Here is a 22115-nt window from a genome sequence, read left to right as displayed (position 1 = left end):
CGTCGTCGGTTTTGCCGATTTTATCCCTTTCTCTCTCCCTCTCTGTCCGTCGACCGCGGTTCGTTAGATCGGTGTTTTCGACCGCTAACACCTCTTTGAAGTTTTTCGGTAGTAGGCGGTTCCAAGGCGTTGCATCGGTCGGTGAAGGTAGGGAGGGTAAGGCAAAGACAAAAAGAAGGTGCCGCGTCATTTTCGTCAATTTAACTCGGCTCTCCCTTCCTCGTGCACGTAGGCCACGTAGGATCGCTCGGTATTTCGCTCTCTCTTTCTCTCTCTCTCTCTCTCTCTCTCTCTCTCTCTCTCTCCCCCGTCCCCTTCCCGCCGAGCCACCCCTTCTCGCCACGTCCGCCCCTGTGGGCCACTCACCCCCACTCGCCTCGTCTCGCTCCGTCTCGCCCCCTCCGCGGCTTGGCTCGCCTCGTCGAAGCGAGGTCAATCGACGGAGAGGGCTGAAGACGACCCCCACCCTTCGTCACCAGCCTCCCTACCACGGCTACTCAATATCGTTTCATTACGCACCCTGCTCCGCCATACCCATCCCCCATACCATCGCTCGCTCACCCTCCACCCTCGCTGCGCCTGCACCGCCGTCGCCACTGCACCCCCTCCCAACCTCCCCTTCTCCTCCGTCTCCTCCTTCGCCTTCCTTCTCTCCTTCCAACTCCGCCGCCACCTCTTCCTCCTCCTCCTCCTCCTCTCTCTCCCCGCCTCACCCCGCTTCAACGTCTCGTTCCTTCCCTCGGCGACGAAACACGAATGCCCACGAATTTTTATTGTTACTTCTCGCGCTGCTTCCTCTCGCCTCCCCCTCTCGACGACCTTTTTTTATGCGCCTTTTAACGATCAGCAGTAACTGCACCCACCCGAACACTCCCCCTCCCTTTCGGTCCTTTCCTCCCTTGCGCCTTAGAGGCGAGCGTTTTCGAGAAACCGAGGGGTGTAGGTGGTACGAAAAAAAAAAAAAGAAAAGAGAATGGAAAGAAAGAAAGAAAGAAAAAGAACACGGAATAGGAGGAGCGGAAAAAATTGTCTGCCTGAGTATTCGTTTTATATATCTTCGAATGTCCATCGAATGAACGAACAATTCGTGCGAAATTTTTCCATTCGAAAATGGAACACATTTCCATCCCTCCCATCTATATCACGAAATTATCATCAATTTCGTAGATCTGCCTAAAATCCACGTATTCGTCGATTTTAATCTCGTCGATTGGAATTTATTCGAAACCCATACACACACACACACACACGCATATATATATATATATCGTTTCCTAGGTTTCGAAACGCATCAACGACCAACGTCAACAAATGCTGGCCCGCGAGTGGGTACGCGCACGTGGTACACCGATCCGTGAAAACGGTTCACCTGTCCGCAAATATTTCCATTCCATTGTGCGCATACGTACGTACGTGCGCTTCCCTACGCTTCGATCCTCTCGCTCCTTGCGGCGACGATCCCTCGTCGTGTCGTGGCGAGCTCGTGCGACGTTCTCGCGAGAATCTCGCCGCCCCGACGAGTCGGCATCGCGATTCTCGATTTTCCGGACGCGAGGGGAGGGTGGGATTCGCGACGATGATCCTCGACGACGCGGCTCGTTGCATCGATCATCGTTCCATCTCGGAACTCGGATCGCCGTCGTCGATTCAAAGGCAGCGATCCACGCTGTCCACGCTGGAAAATTCGTGGGACAAGCGTCGTCGATCGTGGGTCGGAGACGAAGGTGGTTCGGCGTCGATCATCGCTGCACACGTGCACGACACGTAACAGGTCGGTTGACTCGAGAGATCCGAGTCGAGAGGAGTTTTACGAATTATCTCTCCCTCCTGTGATTTCTCGAACTGGACGGGCACGGAAACACGTCACTGGTATAAGAAAAAAAAAAAAAAAAAAGAAAGAAAGAAAAGAGAAAAAGAAGAAGGAGAAGAAGAAGAAACACCGATGGATGGAAGAACGAAGCACTCGGGTGGAGAGAAAACTTTTATCACACCGGCGGCGACCACGTTGCACCGACGACCACCACGGCGAAACACAAACGAGCGAACGGCGCCACGTATCGCAGAGAAGAGGGACGCGCCACGGCCGCTCTCTTCGCACCCTTCGTCACCCTTTCACCAACGCTTACTGGTTGATCTCCGAAGATCATGGAAGTCTCGAGAGGAATACGCCGGCAGAGGTCTAACGCGCACATACGCAACCTCTTCTTCCTCCTCGCGCGCTCCTACACACCCCCGCGTTTCCGCTTTCTCTTTCTCCTTTTCTCGGGGAGAACGTGCCACTACCACTACCACTCTCTCGCTTTTCAGAATCTTCTCCGTCGCGGCGGCGGAGGCGCAGGAGGAGCAGGAGGAGGTGGAGAACCGATCGCGAAGAAAAAAGTGGAAATAGGGGGTTCGTTCGGGAAGAAATCGAACGGGGGAGGGGGGAGGGAGGGAAAGGACGGGGGAGGGGGAGGGGGAGGAGGTGGAAAGAGGGGGAGGGAAAAAAAAGAAGGAAGGAAGGAAGGAAGGAAGGAAGGAAGGACCTCGCGAAAATTTCTCGACCACCAGCGGCAGCTGCGTTCCGAAATGAGGAAAGAGAGCAGAGAACGATGGTGGTAGTAGTAGTAGTAGTAGTATTAGTAGTAGGTAGTAACGTAGCGTAGCAGTGGTAGTAGTAGTAGGGACAACGAGGCTAGTCCGAGCGGGGGAATAAAGGTGTGTGGGGAGGGGAAGGAAAAAGAGGGACGAAGGGTGGCGAAGGAGGTTACGAAAGTGGAGGAAGAAGAAGCGTAACAGCGGTACACGCAACAGCGGCGCGCGTGGAAACGCGGCTTCTACCGAAGAGAAGCGTAGCAGCGGAGAGAGAGAACTCTTCTCTTGACGGACTAGCCCAAAGGCGAGAGGGGAGGGAGGGAGGGAGGATGGGTGGGTTGGGAGGGAGGGAGGGAGGGAGAGTAGGAGAATAATGGTGGGGGCGTAAGCGACGAGCGGGCAATGCAAGAGGGATGCGGGTCGGGAGGAAGAGGGAAAAAGGGAGAAGGAGGAAGAAGGGAGAAGGTAGTGGTAAGAAGAAGAAAAGAAGGTTTCGGGCGGCGGCCGGGATCGCTCCGGTTGTCTGTGGTCAAGGCACGCAGCTCGTGCGGTGTGTAAGAGTACGTATAGCATTCTCAGCGCGTCTCGCTCTCTTACCGTATCTTGCGTCCTGTCGTGTGGGTGTGCGCGCCGATCGTGTCGATGCTGTCCAACGACTTTTTTCCCCCATTCTCTCCCTCTCCCTCTCTCTCTCTCTCTCTCTCTCTCTCTCTCTCTCTCTCGTTCGAAATCGAAAGATCTTTGATCACGATTTTTCATCCGTAATTATCATCCGATCCGATGGGTCAAAAATGGACGTTTCCTCGTTTTCGTGGAAATGCGGGAAACAAGAGCGGATATTTTTTAATAATATTATTTCGTTGGTCGAATGTCATATATATGTGTATATATATATATAGCCCTCTCTTTGGCGTGAAAATTTCGTGTAAATTGTACAGAGAGAGAGAGAGAGAGAGAGAGAGAGAGAGAGAGAGAAAGAGAGATATTTTATGAAAAAAAATATCGTTGAATTTAGTTAGTAACGCGCGAGCGAGATATGTACGCGCGAAATATCTCTGTTTCTCGACAACGTGCAACCACCCTGTTGAACGTACGGACACGAGTAGGAGTCACGCCTGGCTCACAGTCAACCAGGATTCGGCGTTTCGGTTCGCAACAGGTCTCACCACCGACGTTCGTTCTCTCTCTCCTCTCTCTCTCTCTCTCTCTCTCTATCTTTCCCTCTTCCCCTCTTTGACCCTTCTCCCTCTCGTTCCCGCCTTCATCCTCTCGCCTCTCAAACTCCTGACTCACCCCACCCCCTTCGCGACCTTCCATCTCTCTCTCTCTCTTTCTCTCTCTCTCTCTCTCTCTCTCTCTCACGACACACATAGACGTTCGAGACTCTCGTATTTATATATATATATATAGATATATACACGTATATCCTTGACACATTCCGAGAGTCACCATGTGGAACGCGAGTCAACGTATTCCGTAACCGAGGATCGCGTATTCGCAAAGACGTCGAACGTATCCAACGTATCCCCCCCTCTCCCCCTCCCCCAGTATTCCGCGGATTTGAACGAAGAAAGAAGGAAAAAAAAAAAAAAAAAAAAAAGGAAGGAGAAAAAAAATTAGACTGGCGTGATCTCCCATCCCGTGAGTGTAGGGAGGGAAGGGAAATCGGATTGGTAATACGACCCCACAAGGATACTGTTGGTCGCAATTTAACTCACCGACTACGAAGACCATATTCTTTGTCCATCGCAGCAGCTCCCGTCGGATGTGTCTGCGTTCCTGTATGCAACGGGCATAGGGGCAATCCGCCATTTTTGAAATCACATCTTAGAATGAATGTGTGTGCGTGCCGGCCGGGTGCGCCTGCCTCGAGTTCCCGCGTGGATGTCCACCCCCCACGCCACCGACCGTCCTCCGTCCTCGTCCTCGTCCTCGTCGTCGTCGTCGTCGTCGTCGTCGTCGTCGTCGTTGTCGTCGTCCTCGACGTCCTCGTTCTCGTTCTCGTCTTCGTCGTCGTCGTCGTCGACCTCCTCCTCCTCCTCGTCGTCCTTCTCGTCTTCGTCGTGGTCGTGGTCGTCGTTGTCGTGGTCGTGGTCGTGATCGTCGTCGCTGCCGCCGTTGTCGTCCTCGTCCTCTTCGTCCTCTTTCTTATTACGTTTCTCTCTTTCCTCTTTCCTTCGATCGATCGGAATTTTCCTCAATTCCGCTCCTTCCGCTCGTTCGTGGTTTCGTGGTTCGACGATCTTTGTTCAACGCGAACGCGAGGAACAAACGATACAATAAGATTTTAACGCGCGTGCCGGAGCAGAGAGCGTGGTACGTCACGCGTGGCGTAACGCGCGCCAAGAGCGGGCAAAATCGTGAAAGGGCGACGATGGCGATGGAAGGTGGACGACGATCGTGTTCGCGGTCGCGATCGTCCTCGTGATCGGTATCGTCCTCCTTCTCCCTCTATCGTTCACGTTGGCGGTCGCGGCGGCGGCGGCGGCGTTGCTAGTGGTGGTGGTCGTAGAGGAGGTGGTCGTGGCTGTGGTGGTGGTGGTGATGGTGGCGGTGGTGGTGGTGGTGGTGGTGGCGGTGATGGTGGTGGTGGTGGTTGTCGTGGTCGCCTTCTTCGTTCTTCTCGTCTTCTCGGCCTTCTTCTTCTTCGTCTTCGTTGTCGTCGTCGTCGTCGTCCTCGTCGTCGTCGTCGTTACGTCGGCTATGGCGGTGGTGCTTGTTGAACGCGTTGAACGTTGGAGGGATGGTGAGCCGATAGTAGCGTCGGTGACGGTGGCGGTAGCGGTAGCGGTAACGGCGGCGGTGGCGGTGGCGATAACGGTGGCGGCAACGGCGGCGATGTTGGTGGTGGAGTAGGGATGAGAACGCCGAGAAACGACGACTCTCTGGTCGTGTTGAGACAGGGTTAGGGCACGGAAACGCACAACATACGTGCACGCTTGCGCCCTGAACGGTGGTGCGAGAGTGCAGTCTGTCGCCGCCGGCAAGTCCTGCCTCTTCCTCTTCCTCTTCTTCCTTCCTTCCTTCCTCCTCCTCTTCTTTTTCTTCTACGCTTCTTCGGCTTCCTCTTTCGGCTTTCTTTCGCTTCCACCGATTTCGCCTTTCACGCGCTCACCCCTCCGATCCCTTCGCCCGTCCACCTTTCCTGCCAACTAGCACTCGATCCAACTCGTTTCTCTCTCTATCTGAAACACAAATTTCAAAAAATTCCTTCGTCACATTTACTCTTTCTTTCCCCCACTACATCGTGTATATATATACATATATATGATATATAGTTGATATATCGTGATCGATGGATCGATGGATCGATGGATCGATCGATCGATCGGATCGATGGACGGATCTCGCGTCGCGGTGCTGGATCGCGTCGCGGTGCGCATCGGTCGTTCCTACGAGAGGAGCAGGAGGAGGAGGAGGAGGAGGAGGAGGATGAGGGGAGAGACGGGGTGGCAAAGGGGAGAGGCGTTGATATCGCATCGAAAGCATTGGCGCGACACCTGCGTGTAAGACGCGATGGGTGGTGGCCCCACCCCGAAACGGAAAGGGTGCCGCTACTCGAAATGAAACATTGCCGGTAAGAAGAACGCGAGGTTGGCCGATGGTGTGTAGGTAGGAAAAGGTGGTAGTGGTGGTGGTGGCGGTGGTGGTAGTGGTAGTGGTGGTGGTGGTGGTGGTGGTAGGGGAGACTCGCACTCTCGCGCGGTGACGCGATATGGGGAGGGAGGGTAGGAGGGGGGAGGGAGGGTGGCGGCGGCGGAGGAAGAGGAAGAGGCGCGCAGGGTGGTCGGAGGGTAGCTATAGGGGCGGATTCGCGCGTTCTACGCCGGCAAGGGGGTGGGAGAGCGTACCGCCGCCGAGAGAGAGAGAGAGAGAGAGAGAGAGAGAGAGGAGGCAGAGTGCGCCTAATATGCAACAAGAGAAAAAGAATTGGCGATCAATAGGTAGTAGCTGGTAAGCGTCCTTTCATCCGCCCCCGCGGACACCCTCGTCCTTTCTACTTGCCCTATTCCCCTCTCGTCCACCGTTCACCTCCTCGCGCCCCCGTGTCCTACCTTACCACCAGCCCCTTTCATTCTCTTACGTTCATCGCCAAACTCCTTCGGCTCCATCGCCTTACCCGCCCCTATCAGCCGCGCTAAACACCTAAAACGCTTCCACTTTTCCTCGTCCCGAAAAAAAACGTCCAATGTGCTCCTCTCTAATTTGCCAAGCCTTTTTTTTTTTTTTTTCCATTTTCGATTCCCCTTTCGCGCCAACGACCACGTTCCCCCCCCCTCTCTCTCTCTCTCTCTTTCGTTTCGTTCGCTTTTCCCTTTCTTTTCATTCGCTCTACTCCATCGGGCCGAACAAACTTTCGAGTAACTCTCGGTTACACGTGCTAACGGACGACACGAACTGGGTAGCGGTCGGCGCGCCCGCGCTATGTATGTATGCACGCGTATACATGTGCGCCAGAGAGGTAGAGAGAGAATAGCAAGTGGCTTCGAAACGTGACGCGAGTCTTTTAACGCACAAAGGTAAAGGAAGATCTCGTTTAAATCTTAATACCGTGGAGGAGGTATGTGTATATATATATATATATATATATATATATACATATACATATATGTATACACGGGTACATCGCGTAATTCAACAAAGTTACGAAAGGCTACGAGGGCTACCCCCTATTAGCCCCAGTTTTTTTCCTCCACGATGGTGTATCCGTCGTCCTTTCGATAATTTTGCAATAAACACTCGGCAGTGGACGACACTCGTATGGACACAGAGAGAGAGAGAGAGAGAGAGAGAGTCGGAATCGATCTTCATTTACTTGTCAAGAGGAAGAAGATCGATAGCGTTTCGCCGTTGATACGACGCGGTAGTAGGTGTTGGTGATCAAAATCGGAGCGGGTAGCATTCGTTAAAAGCGGTTTGATTCTCGGTGTTGATATTCCACTCGCGCATGGACGGTGTTCGATGAATAGAAGCTAGCCGTGAGCTAGTACGGCGCGACCACTGACGCTGCAAGATCGATTGGATACTACTCGTGCTAGGTAAGCCTATACGAACAATATCGATGAAACACTCGGGACATTCTGTTCCGCAGTTCCACGCTACGTTTGCTCCACATTTTCCCCGGATCGCGCGCAAGGATGCGTCCAAGTTTTCGCCCCCTCCTCCTCCTTCCTTCATTCGCCACCTTTGAAAACCTTCCAAATAAAAACTTCGAACTTATTACTCGCGCAGAACTACTCGTCGAGTAATTAGGGAAATCCTCCGAGCAATTTTCCATAATCTCCCGATCTTACGTGGTTCTCGACCGACCTCGATCGTTGGGGAAGAGAGAGAGGGGGGAGGGGGGAGGGGGGGGAAGAAAGAAAAAGAGAAAAAAGGAAAAGAAAAAAGAAAAAAAGAAAAGAAAAAAAAAAAGCGAACGCTTTTGCTACGCGTTCCACTTTCAGCTCGATGCGCCTCTGTATACGTGTATACGGGAGCTTCTACCGATGTCATTGAACCTTGGCAGGCATGCTGGGCGAGGGAAAAGTGACTAGACTCTCCGAGTACCTTGAAGTGGTCGGAGTTCTAAGATGCTCGAATTTTGCCATATTAAGAATTTCTTTGTCTTTGTCTATTTTTTTTTTTTCTTTTTTTTCTTACCTCGACGCCTTTAATCGCTTTAACCCGCGACCACTTTGGTCGCGGTAAAGTTCTCTCTCTCTCTCTCTCTCTCTCTCTCTCTCTCTCTCTCTCTCTCTCTCTCTCTCTCTCTCTCTCTCTCTCGACCATCTCGACGTCCGATAACTTTTCAACGAATTTTGGTCGTTGGAATCGATTCGAAAAAAAAAAAAAAAAAAAAAATTCTTTCTCCCCTCCCCCCTCTCCCCCTCCCTCCCCCTTCCCTTTTTTTCTCTTTCTTCCTCCTACTCTCCTACTTTAATTCTCGGTGGACGTGGAAGAGCTAACAACTCTTCTCGGTGTATCTGTACATCTTGGACGGTCACCTTACTCGCTCGGTTCCTAATCGATTTTCCCATTACGCGAATCCGGGGAGTGCTTCGCACACACTCGCTTCGTTTTCCGTCGTTTCGTGTCCAGCCTGCATTTCCGTCTCACGAACAAACGGTCTCGATTCCCTTTCTCTCTCCCCCCCCCCTCCCCCCCGTTCCATCTTCTTCCATTCCATCTTCTTCCTCCTCTACCTCCCTTCCCTTTCCCTTTCCCTTTCCCACTTCTTTAAGCACATCCACGCGCCACCCCCGTGTTTTCTATCCGTGTTTTCTTTCCTTCGTCTCTCCCCCCTCCCCTCCTCTCGATGCTCTCGCAACGTCCGCGCGGACTTACGCGTCGATTTCGGAATCGGCGCATAATCGCCATTTCGCCAATCGTGCGTTCCACAAACAACCGATGCCGTTTCGAACCGTTTCGTACCGGTTACGAATCGGTCGGGATCGCCGCAAGATCCCATCGTCAAACAACGTGCTCCCCGCGAATGGGGGACACGTCGCGGTTCGAGACACGCTATTCTCGTCCGATCGATAAGATTTTATGGTCGATGGCCAATTTGTTGGGATAATAGGAATTGGACGGGGGAAGGAAGGGGAAAAGGAGGGGGGGGGGGGAAGTTCGATTCGAAAGCAGGCCCAATTTTTTCTTCGTCTCGTCTCGTCTCATTCGTGGATAATCGCGTCAACGATCGTTGGAGGAAGAACGTACGACGAATAGAGTAGAATAGAATGGAATAGGATGGAACAAAATAGCGGGAGATACGTGTTGTCCTCGCGAGCGAGAGAATTAGAAAAGTAGATAGGAATAGGATAGTCCGATGAGACCGAGTGGCGTTCGGTTGGCCACGATCGGGGGTCGAGGCGCGTAACGTAACGCAACGTCGAAGTAAGTATTTTTTTTCGTGGCGCGGAAGAAACTCGATGACGAAGAGGGAGGAGGAGGAGGAGGAGGAGGAGGATAGAGAGAAGAGAGGGTGGCGGCAAGAGGGGTAGCACTGGTTCGGGAAGAGCAGTCAGGGGCGGTCGTCGAGAAGGAGGATGAGGACCGAGGATGAGGACCGAGGATGAGGATGAGGAGGTGGAGATGGAGAAGAAGTGGGGGCGATGGTGCACTCGGTTTTTTCTCCGCTCGGGGGAGGGGGGAGGCAATGGGCGCGAGGCAAGGGTGCGTTGGATTCGGTTACTTGGTCTCACCCCTTGGACCACCTCCACCGGCGGTTCTAGCGGCAGCAGCAACAGCGGCGACGGTGGCGGCGGCGGCAGTCGTGCACACTCTCTCTCTCTCTCTCTCCCTCTCCCTCTCTCCTTCTTCCTCCCTCTCCCTCTCCCTCTCTCTCTCTTTCTTCCTCCTTTTTCTCCTTTCTTTCCCGCTCGCGCTCTCAATCCCTCTCTCGCTCGCTTTCGTTTCCTCTCCCTCTCTCTCTCTCTCTCTCTCTCTCTCTCTCTCTCTCTCTCTCTTCCCATCTTGTCTCCGTCTCTGTTCCACGCGCCTCAGCACGGTGCTTCTCGTTTTTTTAACGAAGGATCCGCTCAATACCTCGGCTGTCATAACCTCCCGGCACCCTTCCAGGGTGGCCCGGCTGCCACGGCAAACCCACCCTCAACCCTCCGCCTTACGCCTCCACGGGGCCCACCGACCCTCCCGACCGACGAGCCACCACCTAGCACCCCCCGCGCTCTCATTCCTCTTCCCAGTTTTTAACGTTTCGTTCGACGTTTCCCTCCGGGCGAGAGCCAGGGACGGCGTAAAGGGGGGAAGTGCATTTCGTCGTTACTTTGTTTTACGTCCTTCCTCCTCCTCCTCCTCCTTTCTTTCCTCTTCTCCTTCTTCCATTCTTCCCTTCCTCCCCGACCCTCTCTCGCGCACACACACGCACACACGTCCTTTCTCTTCTTTCCCTTACTCTCCCTTACTCTCGTCTCTTCCTTTTCCTCCGGTCCACTACTGTCTCCCCTCCCCCGCCCCCCTGTCACACACACGCACACACGCACACACTATTAATGGCCGCTACCCTTCGGGCCACACACGCACGGTCCGCTCGGAGAAGGTCCTCCTCCTTCTCCCCCTTCGGTTTCGCACCCCCGTTTTTTTCGTGCACCTTCGCCATACCTCGCCTCCCCCGTTATTTAAAAGCCCACCTGCGCTCTTTGAATGTGGAAAGAACGGCCGCGAACGAACGCTCTTCCTTCCCACCACCGTCGTCGGATTACCACGTCGTACTTTCAATTTGACCGAACACCGTGGAAGGACGATGCGCGAGAGCGTGAAAAATTTCTTTTTTAGCCGGAGCAGCAGCGCTGACTTTTTACGGAAAAAGAAACAATTAATGCGCGAGCGAGAGATTCTGGTCCGGTTGTTTCAGGTGGGTAGAGGGTGACACAATTGACCACGAAACCCCTCGTTGCGCTCGACCTCTTTTGATCGAATCTCCCAACGATGAACGCATGGTCGACCGCACCCCCAAAATCGCGTTCGCCTTTCCAAAGATTTTTTAGAATTCTCCCGTAAACCCTCGAAATCGTGCGCCAAGAGGGAAGGCTACGGGGGAAGACACCTTTTCGCTCTTCTCCTTCTATCTTTTTCTTCCAGATTTTTCAACCGGATAAAATTCGAATTCCTATTTTTTTTTTTTTTTAGATTTTTCTTTATTTTTTTTTTTGAGAGAGAGAGAGAAATATATTCACGAATCTTTTTGGAAAGAAAAAAAATTGTGCAATAAAACAGAGCCATACCAAATCGAGAGATTAACAAACAACGTTGGACACGTGGAAATTTTATTACATCCGTACGCCTTTCTCTCTATTAAACTGCCCTCTATTTAATAGAATTCTTATTTCACTTGCTCGAGCAAACGATGAACCACGAATCCACTGCGTATCTTCTTCGCGCGTCATCGTTCCTTATTTATATATATACGTATTTCCAGTCGAGGCTAATTGGCGAGGGGGGGGATTAAAGCGGTTATCAATTTCGCGGCATCAAAGAGGAGGAGAGGCGCGTAAACGCGACGACAAAGGGGAGGGAATCGAGAAACGTTTCGAGGGAAATTGTATGGAATACTGGAAGCGATACTGCTCCTCGTGGCCGGTGAGAACGCTTAAATCCTGTTTGGAGGCTCTCGAGAATCCTGTGTTAGAAGTACCAGCACGACATGGTTCTCGGGGAAGCAACAGTTCGTTCCGCACCCCCTCCTCCCGCTCCACCCGCCGCTTCCACCCTCTGGTATCCTCCTTTTGCTACCCTAAACCGTTGCCACCAAAGCACACAGTTACCTCCTCCCCTCCCCTCCTCCATCCACGTCTTTCCTCGTCCTCTCTCTCTCTCCCTCTCTCTTTGCACGCTTCCATGACTATACTTTGGACGTCTACTACTAAATTTAGGCTTCTCTCTCTCTCTCTCTCTCTCTCTTTCTCACACACGCTCCTCCTTCGATCCCGCCGATACCTTTTTTTCTCGTTCTCTCCGCCACGGAACACGCTTTGGACACCTTCGCAGCCGACTCTTGCCGTAAAAGGGATACGACTCCTAACACTCGAGACGCCATTTTCCTCTCCCCTGTGCGAAACGAGCGAACGAGCGAGATTTGGCCCGAGTAATAAATATCGTATCGAATCCTTCCTTCGAGGTGTATCAATTGTGTCTCCCCAAGTCTCTCTCTCTCTCCAAGTCCAAGTGTAAAATTTTCCCCTCCTTCCTACGAGTTTTCGTTTCCAGAGAGAGAGAGAGAGAGAGAGATTTCTAAGACACGACGAGTTAAGGAAGCGAGGAGAAGCAAGCGGGATATAACGATTATCGATTCAATCACGCCCGATGAAAATTTGATCGAACGCACACGTTTTTAAAAAAGTTTTCGGCCCCGTCGATAGAATAATCTCAATTTTCGATTCGATCCGAATGATCGCGATGATGTCCTCTCTGTGAAAACGAATTGGCCGGAAAAAGCGTAAAAAATCTGTGTGTTCGGTGAATACACAACGGAGGGGGGGGGGGGAGGGGGGGGATAAAGGGCAGAGACAGAGCGGCGAAGCGAGAGAGAGAGAGAGAGAGAGAGAGAGAGTGAAAAGGGAAGGAAAGAAAGCGAGAGGGAGGACGGAGAACGTTGCGAAACAAAACGTTTCACTGGACGCAATTTCCAGCTGGGATTCCACGCTGCGAAATGCAATAAAAATCGTTCCGCTGCATCCACCGCGCTCGTTCCACCACCACACCATCGTTGTGTTCGAAAAAACTCGAAAACGCGTGACTGCTCACATTGCCACGAGTTTAAATACGCGTGCTCGTGCGCTCCGAGAATCGTGGCCTGTATCGAAGCGAAAGGTGGGGAGAGGGACGGGTAGGCTTGATGTCATTAGAGGATGTGGCCACGGGAGAAATCGAAAGAAAAAAAAAAAAAAGAAGAAAAAACGTTATAAACGTTGGGAAAAGCGCGGGCGAAAATTCGAAAATTCGTTGAACGATTGATATAATATAATCGGGGAGGGGGGGAGCGATTAAATTTCACGTTCACGGTCGATCATTAATGACAACCGATTCTAGATAAGCGATCTAATTTTCTACCACTTTCATACGTCATCCGCGATTATTTAGCCAGCTTTAATTCCCTTTGTTTGCCCCCGCTTCATCCTTATACGCTTCAATCCGAACGGGGTCAACGCGTCGCGTCGCTACACTGGATTTAAGTTTAAATCTGTATCGCGTTGCGGCAAATTCGGATCGCATTATGTTCGTTTACCGCGTCATTAAACCGTTCGCCGTGTACGTGTGTGCGCGCAGCAACGTTTCCCGCGTATCTCTCCCTGCGATCGCCTCGCGGGACAAAAGTTCGAAAAAACGACCATCGTCGTCCAATTACTTCGAATACAATGGAAATTTGAATTTCTCCCGAGGAAAGTGTGAAATTTCGAATTTCTTTTTCTTTTTTTCTTGTTGTTGTTGTTGTTGTTGTTATCCACGTTACGAGCAGTTCGGTTCTAATCTCGTTTCTCTCGCGTTGATGACAAGGGAGAAGAGGAGGAGGACGGGACGGACGACCGACCGATCGACCGACCGACCTCTCGGTTGACTATTCTCCTTCCGAGAAACACGGGGAAAAATTGTCAGGAGTAAAATCTATCCCGACGACGGAAATGCCTGTGGCAAACGGAATTGAAATTAATTTAGTCGGGCGGTTCTTCGACCGGAAGGGGAGAAAGCGGGAAAAAGAGAGAGAGAGAGAATTTGGGAAGAGGGGTGGGATACGGAACGAAGAAGGAAGGAAAAGACCAAGTAGTCGCGTATTTACGTACGTATACATGTACGTATAGAGCGTGTAGAGCGAATGTATATATATATATATATATATATGCTAGAGAGAGAGAGAGAAAGAGAAAGAGAAAGAGAGAGAGAGCTCGGTTTCTCGCAGGGCACGACGACGCGTGGTGCGACGAAGACGAAGATGTGTGCGCGTTATACGGATTGCGAAAGAGTGGTTAAAGGAAAAGAGGGCTTCGTGCTGGGCCAGGAAAAAAAAAAAAAATTCTCGTGGACGCCGGCGTCGTGCTCCTTTCTTTCTCTATCTCGCCGTTATCGTTCTCTCTGTCTCCTCCCCTTTCTCTTTTTTCCACTTTCTTCCTCTTCTCTTCTCTCCTCGCTCCTTCCCTTCACCCCCTACGGTACACGTATGCCAACACTTCCATACGCGTACCACGTCCTCCTCTCTCTCTCTCTCTCTCTCCGCTCTTTCTTCCTTTCTTTCCTTCCTTCGCCTCTCTCCTCTTCGTCGCTCCTCTCTCTCTCTCTCTCGGTCGGTCGGTCGGTCGGTGTTCCGCGCACGCTCGAGTATATACGACGACGAAACGCATCAAAGAATCCATCAAATTAAAAACGCAATTATAAAAAAGCGTCGTCGCCTCTTTGTCGAAAAGCAAGGCTGGCGGAGCGACCCTCCAGGCCCGTTCTTCCTCCCGCCCTCTCCCTTAACCCCCTCGGCTGGTTCCCTACCCTGCCACGGTCCGTGCCTCCTACCCTCTACAGCCAGTTCCCTACGTACGTACGTACGTGGTACATAACCGGCGACGTAGCTCGGTATATCAGTCCCTGCGTGGATGCGTCACACGATTCCCGAGCCCCTTCTCGTCGGCCACCTTCGCTTCCACGTACGTACGTACGTGCCACGTACGTCTGGGTTCCTACCCCGAAAAAAAATGCTATCGATCCCCCGTCCTCTCCGGCGAGACCGCTCCGACCACCCCCTCTCCCTCCACCAGCCACCTCCTTCCCTCCACGCTCTCAATTATAAAACGCTTCGAAACATGGTCCCCCCCCCCTCCCCTCCCCGCTCTCTCTCTCTCTCTCTCTCTCCCGTCCGCCCCACCCCCTGTAAGCCTAGCGTAAAGACGATGACTGGATGGTATGAAAAGCGCGCCGTTCGACATGGTTGCAGCCGGTGTGCAGCAGGAGTCGTTGCACCCGCGCCAAGCGCCGCTCTCTTGCGTTCGCGTTTCGCGGCTTTCGTTTCGTTTCGTTTCGTTTCGTTCCGTTTCGTTTCGTTTCGTTTCGTTTAGTTTTCGCGGGGGAGGACCCCCTCGAGAGGGTTCTCGCTTCTCCACCGCTTTGACGCTTACTTTTATCTTCCCTCCCCCTTATTATACCTCGCGTTTTTCGGGTAAATGAAAATGCGTGCGTGGGTTGCGCGACGACGCCGTTCAAAAGTTTCAAAGTGCCCACTCTCTCTCTCTCTCTCTCTCTTTCAACGCGCTTCTTTTTCTCTCTTCTCCCTCTCCCTTTTCTCTCTCACTTTTCCTTCGCAGCCAAGTTAAAATCGGCGCGCGATTTCGAAATCCTCGATCCTCTCTTTTTTTCTTTTTTTTTTTTTTTTTTTTTTCGTCGCCCCGACTTCGTAAGAATAACTTAGGATAACTTATAGGTAGTAAGTTCAGTTTCGTATTCCGCGTCCCACTTTCAACCTCGAAGCGGAACGGAAGAATAGAAGGAATCCGTGTCATCATCGAGACGCCAACTTTTTTTTAGAAATAATATTTTCATGAGAACCTGTTTCCTGAAGGTCTGGCAGATAGGTAAGATCAGATAGGGAAACAGAGTTTGTACGTCGCGCAAATTTTTAAAGAAAGATAGATAGATAGAGAGAGAGAGAGAGAGAGAGAGAGAGAGAGAGACGACGAGAGCTTGGCCGGCCAAGCTACGACCACGTTACGATCCACCTTTCATCCCTTTCATCCGGGATGGGGGACTCGTCGATACGCGGCAGGAAGGGAGATAGTAGCTCGGGCGTCGTATGCGCGTATGCGACGAGGTAGGTAGGTAGGTAGGTGGCAATTAATCGAGGGAGCGGAGGATCGGTCGAGGTTCTTCGAGCGAGGAGAGAAAAAACGGATAAGTCTGGTCTCTCGAAGAGCGCGACGAATCGCGAGGATAGGGGTGGAGGAGGTGGAGAGTTCCACCGGTACCTCTCCATCCGATACCTCTCCCCCCCACTCGGCCCTCCTTTTTTCTCTGCGAGCACAGCTACCTATTGATCGGATATTCAAAAATTTCAGAAACGAGGAGAGATAGGAGAGAAGCGCGACGAGATGGAGAGAAGGAGGAGGAGGAGGAGGCGCGGGAGGAGGAAGAGGAGGTGGAGGAAGGACGCGAAAGACGGAAGGGGAGAGAGAGAAGGAAAGGAAAGGAAAGGTATAGAAGGAGATGGTGGGGTGGCGAGGCAAGTGCAGCGAAGTGGGGCGGCGGGGATGAGTTGTCGCGAGCGGACACCCTCGAAAGGGTGGGGGTTAACTAACACACTACTCCCAAAGACGCGGATTCCTTTTTGTTTCCATCAGACTTTTTTTGTTTCTTTCCCCTACGACCCCGTTGCCTCGCCCTCCTGCTCCCCCCCCTTCTCTCTCTCTCTCTCTCTCTCTCTCTCTCTCTCTCGTCCTACCTAAAATACGAGTTCGATATTACCTTTCACCCGGCACCGACCACTCCACTCTCCGGGGTTCCCCGTACTACACGTTCTCCGGGCACGTCCTTCGATGCCCCGGACCCCCAGGTCCGCCGCCGACCATTACCGATCCCCGCACAATTTAATTACTAGCATTTTATTAAAAGTATCGACAGCAGCCTTCTTGTTTACGACTTTGCAAATTAATGTCCCCGCCGCCGCCAACTCTTCCTCCGGTTCCGCTTTTGCCAATATCGGAGGGAAGCGTGGCCGGAAAAGCTCGACAAAAAACCTTGAAATTAATATTTCCTCCATTGCCTGGTCGAAAGGCAAAAGGACGTTGACCCCTTAGGTAGGGGGATATATAGGAATGCTGGAAAGCTATACGCGACCGATACGGCTACCACGCAAAATGACAATGCCGTTATATCTGTACCAATACTCGATACCTATATATATATATATATGTACATATATATGTATATATATATATATATATGCATTTATATATTATATATGTACGTGTATATGCGTATATATATATATATATATATATATATGTATACATATGCGCGTCTATACGCGCGCGTATACGCCGCCTTTCTTTTCCCTTCGATTTGCAATTTTCCGACAGATTTCCCCCTTAGTTATTCCAACGAACGAGCGTCAAAAAATATAATAAATACACCGCCGCTCTGCCATCCCTCTCTCTCTCTCTCTCTCTCTCTCTCTCTCTCTCTGCATCTCCCCCGCCCCTTGGTCTGGTTCGTCTCGCGACTGGCGGGGCTGATCTGGACACAAAATCGACAAAACGCACGATGAAACGTCAGGTGCAAGACGGCCAATAAAATCCTAGCGAATGTAATTGACTGGTAAATAAAAGGCGCGAGACGCGAATCAATAACGAAGGGAGAAACAAAAATTGAAATATACGCTTTGAAAATCAACCGAGCGACGAGAGGTCTTGATGCGACGCATCGACTCTGATCTAAATTGCTCGGCACTGCCACGATACATGACGTTTATTAATTATAGGAAGTGGGATTTAGTTGGGGGAAGGGGTGGTCCGGCTGAACAACTTGTTGACTCCGGCACGCTGTTCGTACACGTCACGTTGGCGCTGGATGAAGGTGAATTTTACCATGCGTATCGACCGACGCGAGAGAACCGTTTTTCGAGAATCGCGTTTTTTCTTCCTTCCTTCCTTCCTTCCTTTTTTTTTTTTTTTTTTTCATTTAAAAAAAAATCGCCCACCCAAATTACTCCCCCTACCTCGTTGAGGAAGGTCGCGCCACTCTTATCTCCCACGGAGGGGAGGAGAGTACCACTGCGTACGTTCGCGTTAAATTACAACCACCCGTATTTCCTTTCTTTCCTCCTCGTAACCCTCTCTCATAACGCTCTCCTTCTTTATATTTTCGAAAAAGAAAGAAAAGAAAAAAAAAAAAATCCAACGACTTGGCCAACACGGGAAAAGAAGAAAGAACACGAAGAATTCCTCCTTCTTCTTCCACCTCTTCTTTCTTTCTTTCTTTCTTTCTTTCGCGATATCGCTTACGCGCTTCGTAGAAAACGAAGAAACGAACGAAGAAGAAAGGAGGGAAGGGAAGAGAAAAAGGCTCTCCCTCTTTCTCCGCGCGCGAGATCCGATTTTTACAAGTGCCACCCTCTCTCCATTCTAATCTGCTTCGAGATAAATCCCATCCGATCTCGCCAATTCTTTCGAAAAATTCCTCCCCGACCGATTTTCCAATCAACGAAGATATATACGTAGTCCAACAGTTTCGCGCGCCACTTTTTCCCTCTCCTCTCGCGCTGTTTTCGCGAGAGGGACACAGACATCTGTTCATCAGCCGGTTGTCGGCCGGAATGTTGGAAATTGAGGCGACCAGTTAACGGCGATAGACGGGGACGAGGCGCGCAAGGAGAAAGACAATAGTCACCATTGGTTAGCACCGAAATGTCAGCTGACAGGTTTCGTGCGGTTACGTAAACTTATAGCGATGTAGATAGTGGTCGAACTAGAATGGGGACGTTCCGGGCGTCGCGGCGGACGACTCGTCCGACGAAATGCACTTGCGTGCGTTTACTAACCGGCGCAAAAACATCGGCCTCCTTCTCTCTCTCTCTCTCTCTCTCTCTCTCTTCCCCTCCCCCTTCTCTTTTTCACCATCTTTCAACGCTACCGCCGTGCTCGAACACGCTCGACGCCCGCCGTTGCCGTCGCGAGCGTTCCACGCATCCAACCGTTTGCCGAGCGTGAACGGTCCGAGCGTATCGCTGCGAACAGAGCCGATTCTCTGCCAGAAACGTGATACAAGAACGTATTCATGTCGATGGTCAGGGTAACGACGTTGGCCACCAACCGAGAATGTAATCCAATCGAGTGTCTCTCTGTCGACATAAATATCGCTTCGAGCTCTCCCGTATGTTTGCCCACGAATCGTAATTATGTATCGTATGTAGAGCCGTACAAGCTGATCCGGCTGTATTTCGTATATAAAAAAAAAAAAAAAAAAAAGAATAGAAATAAAAGAATAACGAAAAATAAATGAACAAGCGATTTATATTCGCGAGGAAGGATTACGAGGGGATTACGAGTATAAAAATTCGTAAAATTCTTTTTCCAGTCGGAGAATCGGATCCTTGCGAATCGAGTCGAATTTGCGATCGAGTGAAAAGTCAAATTGCAAAGATTAATCGGCGCGACGCGATACGGTGGTAGAATTTTTCAGGCCTGAACGTCAAGGTGAAAGGCTTAGGCCTTCCTCTAAAGAATCGATAAAAAAGCAGCTGCGACGTGGAGCCTCGTATGGCGGTGCGCGAGCGAATCGTAGGAAGGAAAATACGAGGGCGGCACTGTTTTAGCTCTCGGTGGAGAAGCGCAACCTATAATCGGCCCCGTTTACGATTGGCGAAAGTTTATTTCGTCGCCTGAGATTTTTCCATTCGACCCGTGCGTACGTGAGCGCGCGTACGTGTGTGCGGCAATCGCGAAACACCGCTGCCAGATAACTCTTCAACGCCTATACACCCGAAGATAATGAAATTTTCGTGACGCCACCAACCGTCTCCGAATATAAAAATAATCCTTTCCAACTCGATATCTTCTTTACCCGATTCGAGGCGAAACGCTCGTTGTTTTAACCTCCCTAATTAAAAACCTTCTATTCTAACGTTTTTTACAAATACATTTGTTTTTTTCTTTTTTTTTTTTTTTTTAGAAAAAAGCAAACGCCACTCTAACTTTCATGGAATGAAAGATATAATTTTTAACCGAGAGTGAAATGAAGAGTGGAAAAAACAAATGCGGATATAAATAGGATATTTCAACTAAGAAAGTGTATATATATATATATATATATATATATATATGTGAAAACATTAACATCTTCGAAAGAAAAGAAAAAGAAAAAGATTCGACTCGTCTCCACAACTTCGCAATTTCGTGTACGAACTAATTTGCATGATCGTTCATTGTCAATTTAGCAGCTCGGCGGCTGCGCCGAAACAAGTTGCCCATACGACGCGCAATACGAGTAATACCGTGTTCCGTAGCGACGCGTTTTAACGCCGATTATCGACGTTCGTTCCAGGTTTCGAAACGTGTCTCGAGGTAGACAAGCTATGTGTATATATATATATATATCCTTCGAACGGATAAATCGCACGATCGAGCAAATTCCCCGAACGGTCTGATTATACGATTCCTCGAATGTCGCGTTCGATAGCCAACGATTAAATTTAAAACAACCATTTTCCAGAACTCTATCCATTTCACTTCTTCGTAAATCTCTCTCTCTCTCTCTCTCTCTCTCTCTCTCTCTCTCTCTCTCTCTCTCTCTCCCTCTCTCTCTCTCTCTCTGGAAATCATTTCGATCGTAACGTATTTCAAGTATTTTCGAGTGGTATGGATTTGCTTGCTTACTTATTATACGATCGACAACAATTTCGGCTTTTCGATTCGATTGTAAGCGACAACCAGTTACGATAATTAGGTAAACGGGTGTTTTACGGGTGAATGACGAACGTCCGTCGCACTCGATGCTCGGACCAACGACATTATAATAATACGAGCCGTAACGGGGGAGAAGTTTGCACCGATTCGTGGATGGATCGACGCGGCGGATGAGTTGTTAAAAATATCGATCGAATCTCGCGAGATAATCGAGCGCCTTGGCGACGATGGCGTTCCGCTACGTACAAGTGTAATTTAACGCCGCATTCGATTAAATCGACTGCTCGGCCGATCTTGCGTTTCAAATCTTTTTGCGTGGTTGTGCAATGACGTAAGATGAGGCAAAAAGCTGCAAAATTGGTGGAACAGCCTAGCCTTACTACTGCGCTATGCGTTTCACTCCAACACTTACGTCACCGATGATAAGATCTTAATAAGCACCACTACCAACGACGTGAGCCGAGACAGAGAGAGAGAGAGAGAGAGAGAGAGAGACGAAACTCCGGAGAGGAAAGAACACACGAAGAAAATTATTACATATTTCGTCCATGAAATTCGCGCGCTCTTTTTCCTTCTTCTCTCTCTCTCTCTCTTCGTCGAAACAGAGAAACCAACGACAGAGATTTGGAAATGGAGCAGATAAGTAAGTATTTTCTTCTCTATATTTTTTCTTCCTTTTTAAAAATTTGAGAAATTTTCCTCCTCGATGCAACAAAAAAAACCACGAAACCAAGGAGGAAGATTCGGAAACTTTTTCGTGCTCTTCTCTCTCTCTCTCTCACTCTCGCCATCGTTCAAAAGGAAAGAAAAAAAAAAAAAAAAGAAAGATCGAGGGATAGACATTTGGAAATGGAACGTGTAACGGGGCACTTTTAACTAAATAAATTAACCAGGCGCATTTTAAACGCGCTTTTCAAATCGTATTTACGAGTAACCATTGGAATAGTTAACAGTTTGAATACGGGACGGAAGGTAGAAAGAGACGGGGCGAGCCTCGTAAGAACCTCGGTCGATCGTTTACTCTGCAAACCGACGCTGCGCCGTGGTGCAAGTTAATCTGTGCCGTAGACACCGTAGACCTCGAACGCGATCAGTACCACGGCCGCTTATTGGCCTGATTTTCGCCATTATCAATATTAATAGAGTCTTGGATCCATTAGTTGTTTCAAAGAGAGAGAGAGAGAGAGGGAGGGAGAGAAAGAGAGGCACGGGTCGAACGGTTTAACCCGAACACACCTTATAATGTACCTAAAATATTCGCAAGTCGCAAAGTCGAATCGTTTCGTTACGTAAATTTTCTTTCCTCCCTTTTTTCCTCCCTCCCCCGCCCCCCTCCCCCCTCCCTCTTCGTCAACAACAACAACAATTTCTTCTCGACATTTCCTGTATCGACGTTTCCTGCGCTCGTGAATAACGCGTAGAGGAATGCGACGCGTAGAGGTTGAACAAGAGGAAGAGAAGAAGGGAAAAAAAAAAAAATTTTCCAAGGAAAAACGATGCGTAGGCTAACGCGTGGACGACGCGTCGGTATGTCGCGGCGTGTATTTATTTACGTGGAAGCAAGAAACAAGCGAAGAAATCGTTCGCGGATATGCGAACGTATTTTTTAAGGACGCAACAACAACAACGTTGACACACGTTGACGCCTCGATCCACGACCTCGATCATTCC

The 22115-nt window shown here is 50.3% G+C and overlaps 1 protein-coding gene across 6 annotated transcripts in view; it reads right to left on the bottom strand.

Moving 5' to 3' along the window:
- Eip93F (Ecdysone-induced protein 93F) overlaps window positions 1-22115 on the bottom strand; it is an 88638-nt gene that overhangs the window by 42524 nt on the left and 23999 nt on the right. For 5 of the 6 annotated variants that reach the window (XM_086902390.1, XM_086902391.1, XM_086902388.1 and 2 more), the window contains exon 2: window positions 4293-5759. In XM_086902390.1, coding sequence (XP_086758516.1) covers window positions 4293-4386 — 94 coding nt within the window. In that variant the 5' untranslated portion in view covers window positions 4387-5759. The remainder of the gene's footprint in view (window positions 1-4292; window positions 5760-22115) is intronic. The other variant, XM_086902389.1, reaches the window with a different exon arrangement.

This window comes from Apis florea, unplaced genomic scaffold (assembly GCF_048593485.1).
Source record: "Apis florea isolate Af1SG1 unplaced genomic scaffold, ASM4859348v1 contig_2272_pilon, whole genome shotgun sequence".
Taxonomy (NCBI): Eukaryota; Metazoa; Arthropoda; class Insecta; order Hymenoptera; family Apidae; genus Apis; species Apis florea.
This window is presented reverse-complemented; position numbering and strand designations above follow the sequence as displayed.